General features: G+C 35.3%; 1 protein-coding gene across 3 annotated transcripts in view; it reads right to left on the reverse strand.

The window, feature by feature from the left end:
• Nucleotides 1-27,021, reverse strand: part of LOC105498655 (structural maintenance of chromosomes 5) — a 104,155-nt gene that overhangs the window by 30,909 nt on the left and 46,225 nt on the right. For 2 of the 3 annotated variants that reach the window (XM_011770884.3, XM_011770883.3), the window contains exons 9-15: nucleotides 24,484-24,739; nucleotides 22,525-22,679; nucleotides 17,342-17,455; nucleotides 8,094-8,188; nucleotides 7,347-7,479; nucleotides 4,207-4,380; nucleotides 3,934-4,103 (exon numbers count right to left, since the gene is read on the reverse strand). In XM_011770884.3, the coding sequence (XP_011769186.1) occupies nucleotides 3,934-4,103; nucleotides 4,207-4,380; nucleotides 7,347-7,479; nucleotides 8,094-8,188; nucleotides 17,342-17,455; nucleotides 22,525-22,679; nucleotides 24,484-24,739 (1,097 nt within the window). The remainder of the gene's footprint in view (nucleotides 1-3,933; nucleotides 4,104-4,206; nucleotides 4,381-7,346; nucleotides 7,480-8,093; nucleotides 8,189-17,341; nucleotides 17,456-22,524; nucleotides 22,680-24,483; nucleotides 24,740-27,021) is intronic. The other variant, XM_071077685.1, reaches the window with a different exon arrangement.

Here is a 27,021-nt window from a genome sequence, read left to right on the forward strand (position 1 = left end):
GAACAAAGGATGGAAGCAATAATAAATAAGTTCAGTGGGTGCTGTAGAGAGTGGCCAGAATGGTACAAGGAAGGGTATGTTGGGGAGGGGAGGGAGAAAAGTTGGAATGGGTAGAGCGAAACAAGATTTTGAATAATCATAAAAGTTTGCCAAAAGGAGAGTAGTGTTTAATTAAATTTCATGTAGTAACTGTAGAAAGCCATAATGAATTTTTTTTTTTTTTTTTTTTTGAGATAGGAGTCTTACTCTGTTGCGTAGGCTGGAGTGCAGTGGCACAATCTCAGCTCACTGCAACTTCCACTTCCCAGCTCAAGTAATTCTCCTGCCTCAGCCTTCCAAGTAACTGGGATCACAGGCGCCCACCACCATGCCTGGATAATTTTTATATTTTTAGTAGAGACAGGGTTTCACCCTGTTGGCCAGGCTGGTCTCAAACTCCTGACCTCAAGTGATCCACCCGCCTGGGCCTCCCAAAGTGCTGGGATTACAGGCGTGAGCCACAGCACCCGGCCTCATAATGAATATTCTTGAATGTGGTAGGAACATGCAAAGAAAATATATTTTACAACAGTCTTTTGGATGAATTAAATAGAGAAGTGACCAGTCAGGCAGAGTCCACTAACTAGGTCACCACTGCAGTAGTCCAAAGTGAATACAAGTAGGAGATAGTAGGCTAGTAACAGGTATGAAAAGTCATCTCACTGTGAAAAATCAACATTACTTTATGAGGAGAAAGTTTAGTTTTAGACAATGGGTTCAATACAGCAGTTGCACAGTAAAAGTTGAGCACTTTGCAGAAGATTGAATAGGAATGAAAGAAAGGGTTAAAAGTTTTAAAAAAAAAGGTTTAAAGTTGAAAAAAATTCTGGGAAGCTAGACTAAATAGATATATCTTGCTTTAAACAACCAAGGCACATTACCAATTTTAAAAATAGAAGTTAATGGGCAATTGTTTGCTTTAAAAAAACATAAACAACAAAGAACAAATCTTCCTAATACATTTCAAATATGATTCAATTTTTAAATGTGTTTAGGAATACAAACTATATTAAGTCAAAGTAAAATACCTTATTCAAGATGAGCTGTTACTTATTATTAAAGATTATGTCACTAATATCTACCTTTAGTCTATAGATAAGAAGTCAGAACAACAACAAAAAGCTGTGGGCTGTGTTATGGTAGGATATGGAAAAAACCTTGAAACTGGAAACCATGTGCCTTTTCCCCAGACTTGATACCCTAATAGCTTTTATCCTACCTTATATATTCTGGTTTCTACAAAAGATCTAAAAGTTACAATCGTTCTGAGAATGGGTGACTGGGCTTTCATAACAAGCCAGTAGTTTTCCATTTAGAAAAGACTTTTGGCTGGGTGTGGTGGCTCATGCCTGTAATCCTAGCACTTTGGGAGGCTGAGGTGGGAGGACTGATTGAGGTCTGGCGTTCGAGACCAGCCCCAGCAACATAGCAAGATCCCATCTCTACAAATAAGCTGGGCATAGTGGTGCACACCTGTGGTCCCAGCTACTCAGGAGGCTGAGGCGTGAGGATCGCTTGAGCCCGAGTTCAAAGCTGCAGTGAGCTGTGATCATGCCACTGCACTCCAGCCTGGGTAGCAGAGCAAGACCCTGTCCCAAAAAAAAAAAAAAAAAAAGACATTCGACAATACTATATTCATATTTTGCACAGAATTCTGTGACCCATTAAGGCCAAGCAGACATAATTCTAATTGTCACAAGGAAGACTGCAACTAAATGAGATAAACCCTCAGGTGTCAAATCTATTCTGTAAAAATCAATATAACCTCTTTCCCTATTACTCTGTTTCAGAACGAGAGAGAAAATAGCCAATTTGACAATTTTTCTGCCTACACCTTCCCCTCCCCTCTCCTACTATTCAGAACTCAATGGACATAGTGTTTTGGATAATCATGTAGGGCGGTGGTTCTCAAAGTGTGGTCCACAGACTCCTGGGGATACCTGAAACTATTTCAGGAGTCTGTGAGTTAAAAACTGTTTTCATGGTAATAACAGGGCATCATTTGCCTTTCTCACCATGCTGACATTTGCACTGATGGTGTAAAAGCAATGGAGAGTAAAAATGCTAGTGTTTTAGAATAAAGGTAAGTCTACCAAAACTAGTGCACCAAAGTATACTAGTTCTTAGATTCTTCACTGCCATGCACTTGAAATTTTTAAAAATGCCAAATTCCCTTAATATCCTTGATGAAGCAGTAAAATTCATAAATTTTATTAAACCTCAAAATCTCAAGTATATATATTTTTAATATTCAATGTCATGACATAGGACGTACATAATATAGTTATCCCCTAGTATCCATCAGAGATTGGTTTCAGGACTCCATAAGGATTCCAAAATCCACAGATGCTTAAGTTCCTTATATAAAATGATGTAGTATTTGCATATGGCCTATGCACACCCTCCCATATATTTTATATTATCTCTAGATTACTTATAATACCTAATACAACATAAATGCTATGTAAATAGTTGTTATATTGTATTGCTTAAGGAAAAATGACAAGAAAAAAGTCTGTACATGTTCCATACAGACATAACCATCCATTTTTGTCACCCTGAATATTTTTCTTTCTTCCCTCCTCCCTGCCCTGCCTAAAGAGATGAGGTCTTGCCATGTTGCCCAGGCTGGTCTCAAACTCCTGGACTCAAGTAATCCTTCCGCCTTGGCCTCACAAAGTGTTGGGATTATAAGTATGAGACACTGCACCTGGCCTTCTGAATATTTTTGATCTGTGGTTGGTTGAATCCACGGATGTGGAACCCACGAATATAGAGGGCAGGCTGTACTTATTACACATCTGTAGAATATTCAAAAGTATAAATGTTGTTTCAAGGAAAAGCACTTGTGTGATTAAGTTTGGAGTTATACTAGACACTTTTTTCATGGAATACCATTTTTACTTAAAAAAATGACAAACTATAATTGTTTGGACTTGGCTATTTGGTCATTTTTCTTTTTCCAAAAAGGAATAAAGGGAGCTTGTCATTTCAAGGAAAATAACTGACATTTGTTGCCAATGATAAAGTTCATTTGAAATATCTATGTGACTTGATGAACCAGTATTTTCCAAATGACCAATGCATGCTACAACTAAATCATTCATGAGTAAAAGTGCCATCTAAAGTGCAATGGATTTTAATGTAACAGAGTACGCAAGATCACTGATATGGTTTCAGACTCTACACTGCAATTAAACTTTAATAAACTACACTTTGGCAAGTTTTGATGTAGTATTAAAGAAGAATATCCACAATTATCTGAAGTCTAAAATACTCCTCCCTTTTCCAACTGCATATTTATGGGAAGCTGGATTTCCTTCACATACTTCAACTCAAACATTTCACTACAAACTCAACAGAATTAAGTAGGGAAAAACCTACTGACTTCAACTAAAGAAATCTGCAAAAATGTTAAACAATGCCACTCTTCTCACTAAATGTATTTTGTCGGGAAAACAGTTATTTTTAATACATTTTTATGTTAACATATAATGGGCTTGTCATTTTTAAAATAAATTACTGTCCCATCTGTACCTAAAAAAATAAATTAATGAATATTTTAAACATTCTCAGTTTTAATTTCTAATATGGTAAATATCAATAAATACAATCCAGGTAAACAAAACCTCTTCAAGGTCCTCATTAATTTTTAAGCATATAAAGGAGTTCAGAGACTGGAATAACAGATCAAAGAACAGAAGAACTTGTAACACTCAACATTCATCTCCTTTTGCCCCATGGACTAAAATTGTATTTTATGTAGTAAGATTAAAGATTAAAGAGAAATTACTACAAAGCGTGCTTGTGGAAATGCTGTTGTTATTACAGTATATAATTAATATTCTCCCATACAGTAATTTGTGCCTCCCCCCTGAACAGGCTAAAAGATACCTTCCTAGTTTGGAACTGATTTTCTGTTCCAGTTGTCTTTTCTTGGTTTTTCTCTCAAGAAGCTCCTTCTTCTTTTGTCTAAGTTCATTGTCTTTGTGCTCCAGATGTTTGCTTGTTTCACGTAAGGCAATCAACCTTGAATCCACTGCTTGCAATTTTCTACTAATTTCCTATAAAATATTTAAAAATTGTTAACATATTTAAAAACCCGTTCCAGTGAAAGTATTAGAAATCCAGTTAATATTTTCTAATATTCGGATCAAATTAACCAACCTTTAGCTGTTCTTCTAAGTGTCTTCTTTGTTCTAGGTCCACAGTGACAGTGAGAAACTGGGCTACTTTTAGAGACGTGTTACTAGAAATAATTTTGTTTGAATAAAAAGAAGTTTTCACCACATACTTTTCTTCTGCTGTATAAATTTGTTTTAATCGGGTTTCTTGTATTACCTATAATGTAAAACAACAATTAGTGCACATCTAATATAAATTATATGTTTTAAAGTACTAAATAATTAGAAATACAGACCAACTGAATTTTGGAGGATCAAAATACAGTAGATATACCTTTTTTTTTTTTTGAGACAGGGTCTCGTTCTGTCACCCAGGCTGGAATGCAGTGGCACGATCTCAGCTTACTCCAGCCTCAACCTCCCAGGCTCAAGTGATCCTCCCACCTCAGTCTCCTGAGTAGCTGGGACTAGAGGCATGTGCTACCACGCCCGGTTAATTAAAAAAAATTTTTGTAGAAATGGAGTTTTTCCATGCTTCCTATGGGGGCTGGTCTTGAATTCCTGCCTCTGAGATTCTCCCGCCGTGGTCTTCCAAAGTGCCGGGATTACAGGTGTGAGCCACTGAGTGTAGCAATTTTTTTTTAACCTATCCAACAAAATTTCAAACAAGGTGGCCCATACAACTAGCAAAGTCAGCTATACTTCTACGCCACTATATGACTCTCCCAAGTAGTTTTGGAGCTTTGTTACATCTAAAGAAGAGACACCAGGAGAGAAGGGTGCTCAGTACATTTAACTATGTTATCTTGGGTAAGTCATTTACTCTCCCTTCCTCTCAGTTATACTGTTCGAAGATACATAATCTTATGTTCAGTTCCTGTGTATTTGAGAATAATCATCAAATGAAACATTTTTCATAGATTTCAAAGCCTTTTCTTATTTTAAAAGTTTTTTTAGAACTTTTCTCTCAAGAATTTATACATGGATTTCATAAACTAAAATATATTATAAATACCATAAGCATACCATTATTTGATCTATTTCTGTATATTTATAGAGTAGGCTGCTGCAATGCAGAGCATTTTTAGAGGTTGTTTTCAATCTCTAAAAACCTTTAGATACTATTGTAATACTACTGTGGCTTGTTTCCTTCCAGAAGTTTATAGTCTAAGTGAAGAGGTAAGACATATTTAAGCACACTAGGTCAACAGGCGTAAATCCTAAATCCCGACTAATCTGAAATAAAGGGATAGACTGGAAGACTTTAGCGTATCGAAGTCTCCTAAAAATGAGTTTTAAACTGGATTTGAACTGACAGAGTTAGTGAAGGAAGGGCACTTCCCATAAAAGTGACATCTCAAGCTAAATAAGTCAGCAGACAATTTAACCAAAGGGAGAATCTTAGAAATTAATGAGAGAACAATTCCGTAAATAGGGTATACTGTTAGAGAACGTAAAATGTTAAGAGTTAATAATAAAGGAAAACATAAAGAATATATTTTTATTGTATTCTGAGGAAGAGATACAGCCATTATTGCCATTATCTAGCCATTATTGTCTCAAACAGAAGGACTGCAGATATAAAGGTAGTAAATTTCCTCAATAAAGGTTTTCATCTTCTGAAAGATAGCTAAGATAATCTTTACTAGGTGCTTGAAACACTTTCTAACTTGGTTTTCTTGTACATACACATGTCTGAAAAGTGTATCATCATAAATTATATACAACATAGAACTGAGGCATTGGGACAATAAGGTATTTGATGTGTTTGAGAATTTAAAAAATACAGTATATAACACCAAAGTGATTAAGATTAATGAAAACACCTGAAAAAGAAATGAGAAGAAAAGAATTTTACTTTTAATATAAATAATATGAATTCCAAAGCTATTTCTCTAGTACAAACAGCAGTGTCAAAGCTCCGTAGGTGACTTAAAATGTTAAAAGCAAAAGTACACGAAAATAACTCAACTTGAAGCAATGTTCAAAAAGGAAAATAAATTTCCAAAAAAAGTAATTGCTCCTTTCTGCCCCAAAGTGAAGTTTAAAAGTCCTTATCAACCTTTTTATTGTCTCTCTGCGTTAGTAAAAAAGTCCTACTAATCTTACTTTCAGAGAGAGCCCCACCTACCTTTAAAACTTTGACAAAAATTGGTTTGGTCTATGCATATGGTCTTGTCCTCTTTTCTAAACCTCAGTGAATTAATACAAAAAAGTAGTATACCCACACAGAGACTTCTACTTTTGGTTTTCACAAGTGATTACCATAATACGATACAATTCTAACCAAAGGCAGGCAACTTACTGTGACTTGTTTTTGCGAAATGAGTTGGTAATGAGCTCTCATTTTTCTATCTTCTGTTAATGAAGTATAGACAGCCCCCAAATGAATCATCTTAGGAATATTTATATACTGGTTGTTAGAAATTTAAAACATATTTTTAAATAAATTCAATATTATAAGTAGTAGTCAGGTCTATAATTGGTTATTAGATGCTTATAAGCAGTATTAATATAGCAACTTGGTATTAATATTGGAAAAACCTGTTCCAGGAGAGATTTCCTTTCTGTTTCTGCCTGTGATAAAAGTGCATAGGGTTTGGAGTCACGGAGATTGCTTTAAAGAATAAAATTCCAAACAGTACTAGCAGAATACAGAAACTAGGAGTTTCTGTGGCTGTATGTACTAGTCAAACAAATCCTATGAGTGGTCATTCATACGTGAGATAATCTTAATTATAAGTTTTAAGAAAAGGAAGGTTGACCAAAAACAGTTTTATACCCCAGCCTGCCATTCTAAAGTATAATTTGTCTTAAAAATAATCTCACATATAATAATTTAAAAGACTAAACTACTAATACAATGCTTTAACATAGGTTTACCAAGCAAGGCAGAATCAGGTTAGTGTACCAGGTATCTCTTTTCAGGTTTTAACTTTACTGAATTACCCTAAATGTATTAACTATTTATTCTAGTTAACTCCTCATCACTCCTCTCATAATGTATTAGTTAACAGTCAATGTTTTATGTCACATGGAAAATAATACAAAGATAATTTCTGCATGATTAAAAACAACAGACTTACTTGAATTCTGAAACATTTTGCTTGCCTTTAGCTAAGAAGTTTTAACAAAACTACATTTTTGGTACATGATTCAGTACATGATTCACTACTTCCTTACCCGTTCAATTCTTTCTCTGGTCTTTTCAGTTCCTACAGGAACTTCGTGAATATGATACTGACAGCAAAGGTAACTCATTACAGGATCAGGTGCATCAAATAATTCTCTCAAATAAGAGAAAAATCCGTATTGTCTGAAAGGAAAAGTATTGATTAGATTTTTCTTCTTAAAATATCGTTAAAAGAACTGAGAGTTGATAAACCACCAAAAAACAATAAGTAAAACACACATTATTTCAACAATGACACAGGAAAAGTCTTTTTTCTTTTTTTTATATTTTAAAAATCACTTATGACTTATTCACTTACCAGAAAAGCTTAAGCTTTTTATGATTACAAACTACTCTTTTTAAATTTCTTCCATTATGTTTAGAATGCTTATTTATATTCCAAGTTAAGATATTTACTTATAATTATTTTATAATTAAAATTTTTTACATTTAGTCCTTTTGGAAATTATTTCTGCATTATGAAGTGATAATTTATCATTTCAGTTTTCCCAATAACTAACCAACTACTTTAGCATCTTTTATTAAATAGTTTAGTATTGTTCTGCAAATTTGAAACATCATATCGCATCACACTCGCTGTGTGCTAACTATATCATGGTCTTATGCCTAAATTTTTCCTTATATTTGACTTAAGAGATCTTAAAAGGAAATAATACAGCTTGTAATAGCTTATTTATGTAACAATAAATGTTGAATAATTCAATATTTAAATAAATCTTAATATTTTCAAGACTTACTTAAGTTCATTTAAAGATCTTGAAGGTGCTTTGTCTGCATACGAACTCTTGGGAGCAATAACAGCATTTACTCTTAATTTTTTGTTGTCACGAACCTGAATATAGGGAAAAGAAAATATTATTTTAATTACCATATATTCTCTACTGAAACAATTTATAGTTACTATATTCCTACTGACATTTGTAGGATGGATAAGAAACTCAAACATGGCATATTAGATGTTAGTATAAATTTTTTTACTGTGATAATACTATAGTTACGTGTTTTTATAAAAAGAGTCCACTTCTTTTAGAGATACATACCAAAATATTTACAGGTGAAATAGAATGTCTGGGACTTACTTCAAAATAATATAGAAGGGAGATAGTTATGCTTACATTATTGGCAGATTATCTTGTATTGGACTAACTTTTCTACAAACAATGATTGTAAACTCTGGCCAAAATCTTAAAAACAATTATTTTAAGGCACTGGAGATGGACAAAAGAAAGAAGTTGGAAAGGAGTTGACATCTGAAAGAATAGCACTAGGTGAGATTTGTGTTTATGTGGCTTGTGGCTTGGGGGCATTCCCCAATCTGGAGCGTCAGGAGTGGGGAAAGAATTCCGGTAGAAAGCTGCAGTCTTTCTGGCTGGAGGGATCATAGGATGGAAGGATGGAGTTTGGGGTGACTAGAACGACTGTAAACTGAGAGGGTAAATTCTTGGAAGAAGGGAGCTGCAACGTGAGAAGCCTCAAAATCTGCCTATAAACGCCCATCGATTTTAAATCTTTGGCTGCCTCATGAACTATGAATGCAAAAATTCCAGGGGATTGGAGGAAAGCAACAAGTGGAAGGCTAAAACTAAAACAACAACGACAACAACAACAATAACAACCACCATCTCCACTGACCGGAGATTTCAGTTGCTGTCCATTGCTTGACAGACAGAGTTTGGAGTTTAAATCCAGCTAAGTTAACTGCCTTCTAGTTTCTTTGGAAGAAGACAATTGAATCCAGTAGCTACAGTGTTATTACCTATGATTCCAGAATATAATAAAAAATTACTGGCCGGGCACAGTAGCTCACACCTGTAACCCCAGCACTTTGGCAGACCGAGGTGGGCAGATCAACTGAGGTCAGGAGTTCAAGATCAGCCTGACCAACACGGTGAAACCCCGTCTCTACTGAAAATATAAAAAAATTAGCTGGGTGTGGTATGGGGCACCTGTAATCTCAGCGACTTGGGAGGGTGAGGCAGGAGAATTGCTTCAACCCAGGAGGCGGCGGTTGCAATGAGCCGAGATCACGCCATTGCACTCCAGCCTGGGCAACAAGAGCGAAACTCTGTCTCAAAACAAAAACAAAAACAAAAAACCCAACTACTAAGCATAAGAATAAAATGCCACCATCGTCAAGAGAAAAAGCAACTAAGAGGAACTGATTCCACAAAGACCTAGATGTTAGAACTAGCAAAGAAGTTTAACGTAGCTATTTTATATATATATATATATAAATTTTTATTTTATATATATATATATATATATATACACACACACACACACACACACACATGTTCAAGAAAACTATGGTTTATTATCATCAACAGGCGGAGAATCTCAGCAGACAGAATAAAGAGAATTAAATGAAAATTCTAGAACTAAAATATGCAGTAGCTGAAATGAAAAATTCACTGATGGGTTTACTGATGAAAGATCCTAAAACATTAAAAAGATAATATCATGAAAAACTAATATCATGAATAACTTAGATGAATTGGAAAAAAATCCTTAAAAACACAATTTGCCAAATTTAAAGCAAGATAAAAAAAAAAGCTGAAATAGCCTTTACATGTATTAGAGAAACTCAATTTGCTATAAAAATTCTAATGAAGAAAAAGTCTATACTAAGATGTTTTCACTGATAAATTTGATAAAACAGTTAAGGAAGCAATAATACCAAGACTCTGCAGAAAACAGAAGGATGAAACACTTCCCAAGTCATTTTATGATACCAACATAACTCTTATGCCAAACTCTTGACAAAAACATTACAAAAAAGTCTATAAACCAATATCCCTCAGGAATACAAAAGCAAAAATCCTTTGTAAAATACTGGTAAACAGAATCCAGCAATGTATGAACAGTATACATGACCAAGTGGAGTTTATGCCAGGAATGCCAGACTGATGTAACAGTCAAAAATCAACCAATCTAATTTGTCATACTAACAAAATAAAATGTAAAAGCCATATGATCATCTTAGCAGATGCAGGAAACCATCTGACAAAACTTGATATCCATTTATGATAAAAATTCTCAGTAAAACAGGTAGACAAGGGAACTTTCTCAATCTAACAAAGAGCATTTGTGGAAAATCTACAGCAAACCTCATACCTAATGATGAAATATTAAGTGCTTTCCTCCTAAGTCTGGAAACACGTAAGGGTGTCCAATCTTGTCATTTGATATAGTTTGGCTCTGTGTTCCCATCCAAATCTCATTCCAAAGTACAATCCCACATGCTGAGGGAGGGACCTGGTGGGAGGTGATTGGATCATGGGGGCGGTTTCCCCCACGCTGTTCTCATGATAGTCAGTTCTCACACAATCTGATGGTTTAAAAGTCTGTTGCAGTTCCCTGCCCACACTCTCTCTCCTGCTGCCATGTAAGATGTGCCTTACTTCTTCGCTTTCCGCCATGATTGTAAGCTTCCTGAGGCCTCCTCAACCATGCAGAACTGTGAGTCAATTAAACCTCTTTTGTTTATAAATTACCCAGTCTCAGGCAGTTCTTTTTTTTTTTTTTTTTTTTTTTTTTTTGAGATAGTGTCTTCACTCTGTCACCCAGGCTGGACTGCAGTAGCACAATCTCAGCTCGCTGCAACCTCTGCCTCCCAGGTTCAAGTGATTCTCCTGTCTCAGCCTCTTGCATAGCTGGGATTACAGGTGTCCGCCACCATGCCCGGCTAATACAAGCAGTTCTTTGTAGCAGTGTGAAAATGGACTAATACATCATTTCTCCTCAACACTGTCCTGGAGGTATGAGTAAATGTAATAATGCACAATAAAGAAATAAAAGATTGGGAAAAAAAAGTAAAATGACCTATGTGCAAAAGACAGGACTTTCTACACAGAAAGTCCTATGGATTCTACAAAGCAACCATAGGCATACCTCATTTTATTGTGCTTTGCTTTACTGACCTTCAAAGATATTGCGTTAAAAAACATTTTTTTTTTTTGGCTGGTCCAATGGTAGTGGGTTATCAGAAGTTATTAACATAGTGTCATTAAAGTTGGTATACAACCCCCCACTACTAAATTTGACTGGTTTAAAAACAATTTTTTTTTTTAACACATTCAAGGTTTGCAGCAACCCTATGTCAAAAAAAAGTCTATAGTGCCATTTATCCAATAGGATGTGCTCATCTTGTTGTGTCTCTGTGTCACACTCTGGTAATTCTCCCAACTTTTTTATTATTGTTGTATGTGTTATATAGTGATCTATGATCTTTGATACTGCCATTGTAACTGGAATGCCACATACCACACCTAGGTAAGACAGTGAACTTAATCGATAAATGTTGTGTATGTTCTGACTGTTCCAATGACCATCTGTTCTCCAGTCCCTCTCCCTCTCCTTGGGTCTCCCTATTCCCTGACACACAACATTTCCCTGACTGAAACCAGACCAATTAATAACCCTACAATGGCCTCTAAGTGTTCAAGGGAAAAGAAGAGTCACATGTCTCTCACTTTAAATCAAAAGCTAAAAATAAAGCTTACTGGGGAAGGCATGACAAAAGCTGAGCTAGGCTGAAAGCTAGCCAAGATGTGAACGCAAAGGAAGAGTTCTTGAAGGAAATTAGAAGTGCTACTCCAGTGTACACACAAAAAAGAAAGCAAACTTGCCTTATTGCAGATCTGAAGAAAGTTTTAGTGGTCTGAATAGATGATCAAAACAGTCACAACATCCCTTTAAGCCAAATCCTAATCCAGAGCAAGCCTGAACTCTTTTCAATTATTTGATGGCTGAAAGAGGTGAGAGAAGAAAAGCTTGAAGCTAGCAGAGGTTGGTTCATGACGTTTAAGGGAAGAAGCCATTTCCATAACATAAAAGTGTAAGCTGAAACAGCAAATGCTGATGTAGAAGCTGCAGCAAGTTATCCAGAAGATCTAGCTAAGATCACTGATGAAGGTGGCTACACTAAATGACAGATTTTCAATGTAGAACCAACAGCCTTCCATTGGAAGGGAATGCCATCTAGGACTTTTATAACTAGAGAAAAGAAATCAATGACTGGATTCAAAACTTCAAAGGAAAGCTGACTCTTGCTAGGGATGAATACATCTACTGACTTTTAAGTTGAAGCCAATGCTTATTTAACCATTCCAAAAAATCCTAGGGCCCATTAGAATTATGCTAAATCTACTCTCCCTGTGCTCTATAAGTTGAACAACGAAGCATGGATGACAGCACATCTATTTACAGCATGGTTTACTGAGTATTTTAAGCCCACTGTTGAGACCTACTCCTCAGAAAAAAAAGACGCCTGTCCAAATATTACTGATCACTGACAATGTACCTAGTCACCCAAGAGGTCTGATGGAGATGTACATGTAGATTAATGTTGTTTTCATGTCTGCTAACACAATATCCAATCTGCAGCCCATGGATCAAGGAGTAATTATGACTTTCAAGTCTTATTAAGAAACACAATTCACAAGGCTACTTATGGCTGCCACAGATAATGACTCCTCTGATGGATCTGGGCAAAGTAAACAAAAAGCCTTCTAAAAAAGATTCATCAGCCGGGTGCGGTGGCTCACACCTGTAATCCCAGCACTTCGGGAGGCTGAGGTGGGCAGATCACCTGAAGTCAGGAGTTTGAGACCAGCCTGACCAACATGACAAAACCCCATCTCTACTAAAAAATGCAAAAATCAGCTGGGCGTGGTGGCACATACCTGTAATCCCAGCTACTCAGGAAGCTAAGGCAGAATTGCTTGTACCCAGGAGGTGGAGGTGCAGGTGCAGTGAGCCAAGATTGTGCCACTGCACTCCAGCCTGGGCAACAGAGCAAGACCCTGTCTCCAAAAAAAAAAAAAAAAAAATTCATCATTCTAAATGCCATTAAGAACATGTTTGATTCATGGGAGGAGGTCTCAAGATATCAACATTAACAGAAGTTTGAAAGAAACTGATTCCAGCCTTCAGGGATGACTCTGAGAGGTTCAAGACTTCTTTGGAAGAAGTAACAGCAGATGTGGTGGAAATAGCAAGAGAACTAGAATTAGAAGTGAAGCCCAAAGATGTAACTGAATTGCTGCAATCTCAGGATAAAACTTGAATGGAGAAGGAGTAGCTTCTTATGGATGAGCAAAGAAAATGGTTTTTTGAGATGGAAAGTACTTCTGGTGAAGATGCTGGGAACACTGTTGAAATTACAACAAATGATTTAGAATATGTCATAAATTTAGGTGATAAAGTACAGGCAGGGTTTGAAAGGATCAACTCCAATTTTGAAAGAAATTCTAGGCTGGGCGCGGTGGCTCATGCCTGTAATTCCAGCACTTTGGGAGGTCATTCCACTCTAGTCTGCGTGACAGAGGAAGACCCTGTCTCAAAAAAAAAAAAAAAAAAAAAAAAAGGAAAAAGAAATTCTGCTATAGGTAAAATTGCTATCGCATGCTACAGAGAGATCTTTTGTGAAAGGAAGAGTTGATCAATGTGGTAAACTTTATTGTTACCTTATTTAAGAAAATGCCACTGCCACTCCAACCTTCAGCAACCACCACCTTAATCAGTCAGCAGCTATCAATATGGAAGCAAAATCCTCCACTACTAACAAGATTAAACTCACTGAAGGCTCAGATGATTGTTAATATTTTTTAGCAAGAAAGTGTTTTTAAAGTATGTACATTTTATAGACATAATGCTATTCACACTTAATAGACATAAATAGTATAAACATAACTTTTATATATACTGGGAAGCCAAAAAGTTTGTTATGACTTGCTTTACAGCAATATTTGCTTTATAAATCTGTTATATCTCTTGTATGTCTGTACTAGAATTTAATGTAAATTCAATAGTGTCACAGGATATAAGGTCAATGTTTAAAAAAATCGATATGTCTACGTACTAGCAATGTACAATTAGAAAATGCATTTTAGAAACCCATTTATGATAGTGTTAAAAAATGTATTTTAAAATTAGACAGTGAAATACACATTTAACAAGAGATGTGTAAAACCTATACAATGAAAAAGAAAAAATGTTGAGAGACATTAATAGAGGCATAGTGGGATGCAGTAATTTCATGGTAGCACAGATTAGCAATTCTTGAACTATTTTCAGAGGATTCTAGGCTTGAACAAAGTACTAAATATATTGACGGTAAGGGGAGCTATGTTTTTCACTAATACAGAAGAGAATTACAAATATGCAAAGGAGAAAGACTAGAAGGTACTCCAAAGTTGGACTGCAACTGTAAGCAGTAGCGTGAATTCATGGTGCACATATGGTATCTAGTCTCTAGATAAATATGGAAATAAATATAGACATAAGGGTTTGCATGTTAGGACTTAGAAGCAATGAGATACCAGCCGCAATGAAAACACCTAGTATCCAGAGCTTGGTGTCTGAAAGAAAATAGGATTTTTGGTTAAAGGACTGATTATAAGGCCCAAAAGGATACATTCAAGATGCGCCTGTAACATCTTACTATGGCAAAACGAAAGAAATGCTCAAAATACAATGGCAACATATCAAAATGACACAGGAGTCAACCTGAAAATGGTCTCACTGGCCAAATATGGGGCAATTTGAGCATTAAAATAGTAATGAATTGGCCGGGCGTGGTGGTTCACATCTGTAATTCCAGCACTTTGGGAGGCCGAGGCAGGCGGATCACTTGAGGTCAGGAGTTCAAGACCAGCCTGGACAACATGGCGAAACCCCGACTCCACTAAAAATATAAAGAATTAGCTGGGCATGGTGGTGGATACCTGTAATCCCAGCTACTCGAGATTCTGAGGCAGGATAATTGCTTGAACCTGGGAAGCAGAAGTTGGAGTGAGCCAAGAGCATGCCATTGCACTCCAGCCTGGGCAACAAGAGCAAAACTCCATCTCAAAAAAAAAAAAAGTAATGAATTAAAATACGTAAAACAATTCTATGAATCTATACTGATACAACAAACAAATAAATGGAAGAGAAGAAAAGTTCTTTCTTATAGGTAGAATGCTAGCTAATAAACACAGAAGGAATGAGCGCTAGAATCACTAATGGCTCTTAAACCTACTAGGTAGGATTTCATGAGGAACAGAATATCTGCAATCTCAAAGTATCTCCACACAAACAATTACAAAGGGAAAAAATAGTGCACACCACCCCACCCGGTTAATTTTTGTATTTGTAACAGAGATGGGATTTCAACACATTGGCCAGGCTGGTCTTGAACTCCTGACCTCAAGTGATCTGTCTGCCTTGGCCTCCAAAAGTGCTGGGATTAGAGGCATAAGCCAACACACCGGGCCTATTATTTGTTTTTAACTTTGTAATGATGTATTTCCTTTTAGAAGATTTTGTTTGAGTAACAAAAAGTGAGGTGACTGAAAGAAAAACAAGAAATAAAACTATAGATAGTACTCAGATTTGGCAAAATTTACGTTGCACATAATAGTATGTAGAAATGGCAAAAATTGTGAAGATGATTTGTAATTTACTGAAGGATGAGAAATGGTACTGTAGTATATACAATTACAGGAGAAGGTCATATAGAATAAATTTCACAATTTAAAATACACACACAAATTATAGGAGAAAGTTCTGATTCTATCTGATAAGCAGCTATGGAAAAGTGTTACAATACAAGAAAAAAGAATCCAGGTCAAATGATCAGGAATCTATATTGTATCATCAACATATGGTTTAAATCCTTAGTGCAGAGGCAGAATGAGTTTTTGACACAAGGAGAAGTAACAGGCTAAGCGGGCCATTTGCAAAATAGAGATCATTTAATTACACCTGACTGCATGCACTTTACAATGTATCATGTCTTAAAAGACATGCAACCCAAGCAACTTGACTTCTCCACTGAGCTCTTTCATCAGATTGATAAATCACTGGTTAAGCTTAAACACCTCTAACATACACAAATTTTTAACTTTTTGGAGTCTATTTTATAATTTTATACAGCCAACCTTTTTATCCAGTCACCTTTATGTTCACATACCTTGCCACTCCCAAACCAGAAGTAGGGTAATATGATAAAAGCCAAAGCAAGTCAAGACTCTTTCCAAGCACTTGTGTACCAGAGAAACACAGGACCACTTGAGCTGATTCAGAATCCTCTCCTCACTTAGACCAATTAACAAAATTGTTGAAACAAGATATACAAAAAAAATCTAAATTTAACTTTTCTTTATAAGCCTTTTAAAGAAACAGAAGACAGGCAAAAGGAGTAGGAAGTCTTACAGACAACATATAACTAACCATATATATATAAGAATGTCATATATAGCTAACAATATATTATACTACATGTTATGTGGATTATATAACATTATAATAATGATAAGAGTTAATAACTACTGCTATAAGTACCTTTACATTTATTAACTGACTTAATCCTTACAACCATCTCTTGAAGTAGATAATGTTACCCTTCATTTTATAGACAAGAAAACTGAGGCATAAAACATTTAGGCAATTTGCCCAATCCCAGAATTAGAAGCAATCCCAGAATTCAAATCCTGGTAGCCCAGCTACAAAGTATACATTCTTAACTACTAAGCCTTACTGTCTTTCAGTGGCTTAGATTTTTGGTCAGTGGCCTTTCTCTAGACAGATACAGGGTTCTCATTCTTTTTAAAGAAGTTTTATTTATATTAATAAGCAACATTGTACTGATTTTCCTTTCAAAGTAAAACTAAGTTCATTACATTTTCACAAAAAGGATATCCAAGACCAAAGGTCCATTATGTTTTGTTTTCTTAAAACATGATAGAATTACTCTTCACATTAATTTCAAATGATAATTTCAAAATGTTACAGATGGAATATTATGGGATGGTTTCCTTTTATAAAGCAAATCAATTGACCCACAATGCCATAAATAGGAAAGAAATTAGCAAAACTGATTTTGCATGAGAGTGAACTGGTGGTAAAATTAGCTGTCACATTTTGCTCTAGTGAAGTTAAAACTTCAGTGCTGAAAGGTAAGAGTCAAGTGAATCAAAGTGTTATGTTGGTTAGTACTTGCCTCTTTGAGGAAAACCTCCATATCTTCTTGACTTTCAAATACAAAGGCTCTTAAGTCATTTGATGGAATATGATTTTCAATATATTTGGCATTTTTATTATCTTTCATATTGATCTAAACAAACAAACAAAAGGTCGAATTTCATGAAACCCAACTGATTATTAAAACATGTTTATATTAAAATTGGATTTAATTAGATTGTAATACTTGAGAAAAGAGAAGATAAAAAAAGAAGTTGGTATCAAAGAGTTATTTTAAAACATCTAATCCATTACTCAGAAACAATTAATACAGTACATGGTTAAACAAAGGCCAAGATTTGAACAGTGCATATTGATTTTGATACTATCTAAGAAATAACTTTAGTTCCTTTCTAGTCAACACATTGAAAATATTTCAAACAGTCTTAGATTGTGACTTGAGTGTAAACATTTCTTATCCTTCCCTACACTTTTCATATTTTCTTAATCAAGAGAACTTCATAGATGGAATAACTGATAGGTACAAAAACACAAAGAACTTTAAACTTTATAAAACTAATGGAAAAAAAAAAACCTTGCTATGATTTATTTGTAACTATTACTGCCCTCAAGAGAAACTTGCAGTTTATATCACCGTAACATAATCTTATTGATCTATTTTACTATTTTCTTCATTTTTTAATTTTTTTGAGACAGAGTCTCTGTCACCAAGGCTGGAATGCAATGGCGTGATCTCAGCTCACTGAAACCTCTCCCTCCCGGGTTCAAGCAATTCCCGTGCCTTAGCCTCCCGAGTAGCTGGGACTACAGGCATCTGTCACCATGCCCAGTTAATTTTTGTATTTTTAGTAGAGACAGGGTTTAATCATATTGGCCACGCTGGTCTCAAACTCCTGACCTCAAGTGATTGGCATGCCTTGGCCTCCCAAAGTGCTGGAATTACAGGCGTGAGCCACCGTGCCCGACCTATTGATCTATTTTAAAAACATCAACTGGGTCAGGCGTGGTAGCACTGATAACCCCAACACTTTGGGAGGCCAAGACAGGAGGATAACTAACACTGGAAGCCAGAGTTTGAGACCAGCCCAGGAAACAAAGTGAGACCCTGTCTCTAAAAAAATTAAAAAAAAAAAAAATTAGCCAGGTGTGATGGCTCTACCTGAGAGGCTGAGGTGGGAAGATCGCATAAGCCCAGGAGTTTGAGGTTACAGTGAGGTATGATGGTGACACTGCACTCCATCCTGGGCGACAGAGGGAAACTGTCTCTAAAAGGTAAAATAAAGTAAAAATGTGAATTAGACAATTCTGCATGTGAGGCTCAATGCTATGGAAGACACTAAGATAGGTTAGGGAAAAAGCTACTTCTGGAAGTACATAATCTATTATTTATTGCAGATGAATAAGTATGTCAAAAGCAGAGCATGATAAAACTCCCATTAAGAGAAGCATATAAATATAAAAAGTACTATCTATGGAATTTTAGAGATCGATTATTTCCAAAACATGGAAATCAGCTTTCTCGAAAAAATAATAAAAGGGGAGGTATTTATGTACTATAATCTATTACAAAGCAAACTAGCTAAGAGTTTGCGCTCTGAGGTCAGACAGATGTCCTTTCAAATCATATGCTTGATCTTGCTCAAGTACTACCTAAATCTCAAAAACTTTCATTACTTTCATCTGTAAGATGGACATAGTAAAACAGTTTACACCTCATAGAACTAAATATGGATTAAGAGATAACATAATTAAAATAATAGTACAGTGCTTGTCACATAAATGTTGGCCAATAGTGCTATTTTAAGTTATACAATATCAATCAGTATAGAAAAATGAGAAAACAGATACACACACAAATTAAAACCACATGAAAACCATCATCCAGGCATAAACACTATAAACAACGAGCCTATTGTTTCACAATTTCAGGCGGGGGGCGGGAGGTACTAAATTACTTTATTGGAAGAAATGACACAAATAAAAGAAAATGTATGTGGGTGTTTACGATAACTTATAGAAAGGGTAAAAGTAACCCCAAAATGACCACAGAAAGTCATCTTTAAAAAAAAAAATAGTTATAGACAAGCCAGCCTAGGACTTAGCTCTCATGATCACATTCTCCCAGATTATATTGGTTTTTTTCTATTTTATTTTGAGACAGGGTCTCACTCTGTGTTGCCCAGGCTGAGTGCAGTGGTGTGATCACAGCTCATTGCAGCCTCGACCTCCCAGGCTCAAGCAATCCTCTCATCTCAGCCTCCTGAGTTGCTAAGACTATAGGTGCATGCCACCACGCCCAGCTAATTTTTATTTTTGTAGAGACAGGGTCTCACTATGTTGCCTAGGCTGGTATCAAACTCTTGGACTCAAGTGGTCCTCCTGCCTCGGCCTCCCAAAATGCTGGAATTATAGGCATGAGCCAACGCTTCTGGCCCCAAGGTATATTTATTAGAAATATTCTGCCACATCAGATTCCAAGGCCCCCAGCTTATATAAACTGGTTTACATGGCAATTCAATTCTTTGATGGAATTTACCTGCTAAGGAAGACTCAAGGAAGTCACATAAGTAGGGGTCATTTTGGTCACTGGCCAATTTGTGTGGTTCCAGTAGTGACTTACTTACACTTTTTTCCAATGTAATACACAGTCTATTGCATTCACAGTTTGGAGGTTTCCCTGATATCCTTAAGGAAGATTTATTTATTTGTTTATTTATTTTTATAAGATGGAGTCTCAGCCTTCACCCAGGCTGGTGTGCAGTGGCGCGATCTTGGGTAACTGCAACCTCCGCCTCCTGGGTTCAAGCTATTCTCCTGCCTCGGCCTCCCAAGTAGCTGGGACTACAGGCACATGCCACCACGCCCAGCTAATTTTTATATTTTTTTTCTTGAGACGGAGTCTAGCTGTCACCAGCCTGGATTGCAGTGGCGTGATCTCAGCTCACTGCAACCTCCAACTCCTTGGTTCAAGTGATTCTCCTGCCTCAGTCTCCCGAGTAGCTGGGATTACAGGCATGCACCACCATGCCCTACTAATTTTTGGATTTTTAGTAGAGATGGGGTTTCACCATGTTGGCCAGGATGGTCTCGATCTTCTGACCTCGTGATCCGCCCCTTCAGTCTCTCAAAGTGCTGGGATTATAGGCGTGAGCCACCGTGCCCGACCTATTTTTATATTTTCAGTAGAGATGAGGTTTCACCATGTTAGCCAGGCTGGTCTTGAACTCCTGACCTTAGGTGATCCGCCCACCTCGGCCTCCCAAAGTGTTGGATTACAGGCGTGAGCCATCGTGCCCAGCCCTTAAGGAAGATTTAGACACCTTGTTGGCTCTGCAGGTTCCAGTTTCTTGGGATGTTCCCTCTCTTCATGAGTTCAGTGAATAAAGTATTTGTCAAAGTTCTCCAAAGAATTTCACAGTCATATCATCACAACCAAAGTAGCAAGATACAGATAGGTAGATATAGGAGACGCAGCACTCTGTGATATCTGGTGGTTGATGGCAGCTTTCTGCTTTATGATTTTTTAAACAAAATTTTTCCATACATCCTATTCCATAACCTATTTTATGATCTACTAACATGTCACAAATTTATTTTTATATTAGTAAAAAGAGACCTACAGCAGCATTTTAAGGGCTGCATAGTATTCCATTATAAGGATATAAAGTAATTTATTTAATCAGTATCTTCATAAATTTTCTTTTTTTGCTCCATCATTTTGCTATAACTACTACTGTGAGGAGTTCATATGGAAATCTTTGTACACTTCTCCAATTCTAGATTGGAATTGTTAAAAATAAATCCTAGAAATAGACTGCTAAATAACCATTTATACGACTAAAATTTTAAGTTTGCATATTGCTCACTTGTGTATGTGGTAGTGGCATTTCAACTAGACCTAGAAAGGTGAGTAAACTGCATGGAAGATATGAATGTAGGAAGGTGGCAGGAAAGGTGAAAGGTTAGTTTGAAAAGGGTAAAAAGCAGAATATATCTCTTTATCTCAAAGATTCGAATGTAATTTAAAATGGAAATATATGCCAGCTAGTAATCTGATTTGGTGATATATGCTACTATTAGAAAATCAAATGACAAGAAGAGACAAATCTAATACAGTTCTGAAGTATTATTTTGACACTGGCATTTTAGTAAAAATGTTAACAATTACACCTGCATTATAACTTTCGTAAGGGTCAAAATATTTTTTCTTACACTTTCTTTCAATCCTCATCAGACTAATCAAATGTCTGCTATTTTATGTCTGCATCTAAAATAGAAATTATCTTCTTGATCTAGCAAAAATATTCTAATATTCTAATAACACGTGAATAAGAGAGTGTTACGAATATTAACTTTGCTAATTTAAGATATGGTAAAAAATTGAAAACTATATAAAATGATTTTTAATAAAGTATAATACAAACATGAGTTACAGAGAATAGAATTTTTCAAGAATCCTGAAAGGATATATTCTTTTCTAACGAAAAAAAATTATCTAGCAAAAATAATCCTTACGTAATCTTAGGATAAGCTTTAAGTTTGCTCTAACATATCATTAGCAAAGAATGTTAGTTTTTTACTATTTCATCTTTTTATGTGTGCAAAACTTACTATTTTAAAGAGTCTGGATGGCAATCATCTTAGTAAATCCATGGTCACACTTCACTAGATGATTTATTAAATAGAGCTTCACCTATTCTTGATGACGCACAATCATCAATAAAAGCTATCAAATATTTTATGATATCGATAAAGTACTGGTTTCATTTTCGAAATCCTAAGAACGCCCTTTCTTTGTAGCAGGTGATTTTCTTGCCTATCCTCTTAGATTTCTTCCTTTAATCAACATATTTACAGCAGCTTTCTACCTCTTCAGCAGGTTTTAATCTAATCCCTACTATAATCTAATAACAAGTGCCTAAAGGAACCAGCTAACCATACTAATTTTCTACATGATTCTAGGTCAATAAGTTGCTGGTTTTATACCTCTTTCTAGAAAAAAGCACAGGTTTTATGACAGTTATTACCCTCATTAATCAGGGAACCTTTAAAAAGCTCATGGATGGATTCAGCAGTATGCCAGATGCCACAAGTCAGATCAGGTAAAACCAGGGTAATATTGGGACTAAACATCTTAAAACAAAAATCTATAATGATTACAATAATAAAACAAATACCACCAAGATGAACAAAGTTTCTTACCGTGAGCATTATGGGCTCACAGACTCTTTGTTTAAATTTGTCTCTGTTACTTCTTAGCCATAAAACAGCATCATACGTATCACGGAATCTCTGTCTTAGCTTATCTTCCTTCTGATTCATAAGATTGTCAAAACGTACAATATGATCATCCACACCTAAAATTGTAAAACAAAACAAAGTCTTGTTTCTCTGAAAATTTTAATTAGTGGAATAATCTAATAATAATACAAAAGAATACCCTAGATCTAAAGGTTACAAACACCATTCAGCAAGTACTTCATATAGTGGAAAAGATGTGACCTGAACAAATCATTCTATAATGTCCAAAAACCTGGGAAAACACAAAATCCTGAAACTATCAAATATAAAAAACAGGTAACCTACAAAAACAAACAAACCAACCCACAAGGAAAACACTACATTTCCTATCAAAAGACAAATAGCAATAGACCCTCAAAATTCTGGAAGAAAAATCAATATTTTCATTCTAGAACTGTATATACAACACAACTAAAAAAGGGGGGATGATGAAATAAGAATATTTTAAAGGGTGAAAAGACTCTGAAGTTAATCCCCAAATATGTCTTCTTAGAAGGTTACCTGAAAATGTACTCCAACAAAATAAGGCCATGATGTAAGAAAATGAGACATGGAATTCAGGAATAGGTTTATAACACAGAAAAGGCATGAGAGAAATTACAAATGATAAGCATGCAGACCTCAAGATCAACCAGTTTAAATGCAAGGAGAAGGACAGAAGGCTACAGAACTCAAGAGAATGCCTGATAAGACAGCTTTTTTCCCCCTCTTCCATTTAAGAAAATGCTGAAGCAAATTAAAAAAAAAAAAAGTTAAAAGCTTTTTAAAAGCTATCAATGAAGGGAAATTTAATTATAACACACTACTTGGTTCAACCAGGAGCAAGTTTAATAAACAATACTTAGTATTTCTAAACTTCTAGAATTAACCCATAAATAAAGCACATAAAACACTAAATGTTTTCGGCCTTGAAAATATAAAAACCGGAGTATAAATGAGATAATTTGGAACGTGAGAAGGGAGGGAAGTAAGAAGCCAGGATGAGAGGGAGTACGTATAGCTTATGAAGTGTGGATTGAAGCAATACTGACAATTGTTAAATGACCAAAAAAAGATATGTATATTATTTATAATAATAAAAATCATTATTAATAATCCCATTTGAAGAATTGTAATAGAGATGTTTTATAAGGTAAAATCTACATCTAGAGTAAATACAAAAAGATAGTGTCTAAAGTTGATTAATCAAGCAATAGTGAAATAAGAACATGACATATATGGAAGGACTACTAGAAAAAATCTGCTTAAAGAGTTAAAAGTGCTTACTCTTGATTGGCTTTGGAGGTAAAAAAAAAAAGGGGCTGTGCCACCCTTCTAATCCTTCTAGTTCTTCTTTTTTTTTTTTTGTTCACCATACACATCTAATACTTTGATAAACATATAAAAATGTTTTTTTTTAAACTGATCTTAGTCATATATATTGAGCAGACAGAATATAAAATCCCTATCCAAATACCACAGATCTATTCACATGGTCTACAAAAAAGAAAACCAAAGATGAAATTGGACAGGTTTCAAGGAACTAAGCTAACAGAAGGTTATGAAGGCTAGAATAAAGAGCTTAAATTTGATATGAGTAATACTGAGTGACTCTGTAAAGAAAATAAAGCTAGGCACTTATAGAGAATTAAATCAACTGCCATAATCTGACAGAAGACAGTGGTCAGCTATCATGGGAAATTACAGTATATGATAGATACAGGTAATTAAGGTATGAAGCTGGAAGAACTGAGTTGAGCTTCCTCAAGAAGGCAACTTGAACATTTTATAGAAAATAATTACCAGCGAAAGAAGAAAGCCCATCAACAGAGATATATCTACATTTTATAAACATTTCATTCTAACTTTATGAAAACTTACTCTTTTTCTCCTTCTCTAGAGTTTCCCTCTCTCTTCGCTTATCAATTATCTCGCCTTCACATAATGCCTTTTCATCCTGAATCCGTCTCAGATCATTTGTAATGGCATCAATCTGGGGCTGAAGATTCTCGCAGTTTTCCGTGGTCTTTAGTTCATTTTGCAAATCCTCTATCATTTTGCGGGTATTACTTATTCTCCTCTGTCGGTCAAGCTCTTCATTTTGCTTTACTGTTAAAGCCTGCTGAATTTCCTCAATCTAATAAAACAAAAGTACGTTAGTACTTGAGACTGTTTTTCTCTTGGTTTATAAGACTTTTGTAGTAATATAGCTTTTAAAATGCAAACAATATAACATAGGTGTTTTCCTCACTAAAATGTGTCCTGTGAGAATTAGACTAGCACATTACCAGTTCTACCAGACTACCTGTATCTTTGTTTTACACATTCACTAATATATCTCAAATACTTCAAGTGGTGCTCAGTATATAATCAGCACTCATTAAATATTTCCTAAATAAAAAAAATATTTTAAAAGCCCAACGGATTTCTAGGTATTTACAGGAAATACATACTACCTGCCATAAGACCAAAATTAAAACAGTCATGTGGCATATGTGATACAGTTTCCATAAATAATAAAAATGATAATAAAGATTACAAGTCACCCCATTACAGGTTGAATATCCCTAATCCAAAAATCCCAAACCCAAAATTCTCCAAAATCTGAAATTTTTTTAGTGCTGACATGACACCACAAATTACCCAGAACACATTATTTTTTCACTATATTAGTTGTATGTCAGTTTTTACTGTTAAGCATTTATGTGTGAATAAGTATTTAAAAATGATTGTTTATGAGTAGCATATAAATACAGAGTCAGGAATGATGGTGATGCCATCAACCACAGATCATTCACATGGGTGGCTGAAACAGCGATACCTTTATTTCCTGATGGTTCAACATACACAAACTTTGGTTCATACACAAAATTAGTAAAAACATCATTCAAAATTACCTTCAGGCTATGTGTATAAGGTGTATGTGAAATATAAATGAATTTTGTGTTTAGACTTGGGTCGTATTCTCATGATACCACATTATGTATATGCAAACATTCCAAAATCTGAAAAAATCTGAAATCCAAACACTTCTGGTCCCAAGTATTTTGGATAAGAGATACTCAACCTGTAATTTGAAACAGAAATAAACTATTTTCTTCCAATGGAAATATTTTCTACCAATACTTCAGACTAATATTGTGAGATTTTAATCATCAACCTATGTGTTTAGATTCCTTCACTTATATTCAGGGTAAATTATATTTTTAAAACCAGCTATGTAAGTTGCCACTTGATGTCAGTGAAATTTTTATCAAAACCATGGTCTACCTAAGACAGAGTAAAGATTTTCTTTAAGACTCACACATATAAACAAATATACATGTATACACCCAATTTACATTTTACAACTAGAATTTTGCATTAAAATAGATAAATTTAACACATTACGTAATCTGTTTTAGCCGGCTTTATTTCCAAGCCAGATTTACTCCCTTTCCTTCCTCATTATAAAAGTTATAATGCATTCACTACTGAAAATACAGAGACTTACAACAAATAAAAATAACTTAAAATCTTAATGTCCTTACACTTTTTTTTGAGACAGAGTCTCACTCTATCGCCCAGGCTGGAGTGCAGTGGTGTGATCTCGGTTCACTGCAACCTGGGTTCAAGTGATTCTTGTGCCTCAGCCTCCCGAGTAGCTCGGACCACAGGCATGTGCAGCCACCATGCCCGGCTAATTTTTGTATTTTAATAGAGCTGGGTTTTCTCCATGTTGGCCAGCTGGTGATCTGCCTGCCTCGGTAAACTTTTACATTTTAATGCCTCCTTATATCTGCCTGTAGAATATATATTCTTTTTACTAAATGGCATCACTAAAAATGTATTGAGAGCAATTTTCCATTATCCCTCATGTCCTTGCAAAATAAAATTCTAACATCTTGTGCATGATGTGATACGGATATATCACGTTTTATCCCATCTCCTATTGAAATGCGGGTATTGATTTTTCCTTTCTAAAAATTTAGCTTTGGCAGTAACAAAATGCACATATCCCCAAATCCTCTCTCCTATAACCAAACATACAGAAGCAAAAGAAAATATATCTGAAAAAATTAAGATACATTCATGTTTGTCACTGAACATTAACAATGTTCAATGGGCCTAAAAGCAGGTAACAGGAAATTCAAGGGATTCAGGAAAATAAATGGGTATGTCACAGATGACAATATAGAATTAAGAATCACTAAACACTAAAGACGATACAGAATTAAGAATTACTAACAAATAGAACCTCTGCAATCTCAGCAAAACAGGGACCACCAAACTACTGAAAATCACTGGCCTACCATATAAAGTCGTACCAAGAGAAGGTCTTTGTCTGATAATGACCTGAAAAACTGAAAAGCAGCCCAATGATCCCTTACCTTTCAGTTAAGTTTTCTGAACACTACCTCATTTGTCACCTTCATCCAA

The sequence above is a fragment of the Macaca nemestrina genome, chromosome 14 (assembly GCF_043159975.1).
Source record: "Macaca nemestrina isolate mMacNem1 chromosome 14, mMacNem.hap1, whole genome shotgun sequence".
NCBI classification, from domain to species: Eukaryota; Metazoa; Chordata; class Mammalia; order Primates; family Cercopithecidae; genus Macaca; species Macaca nemestrina.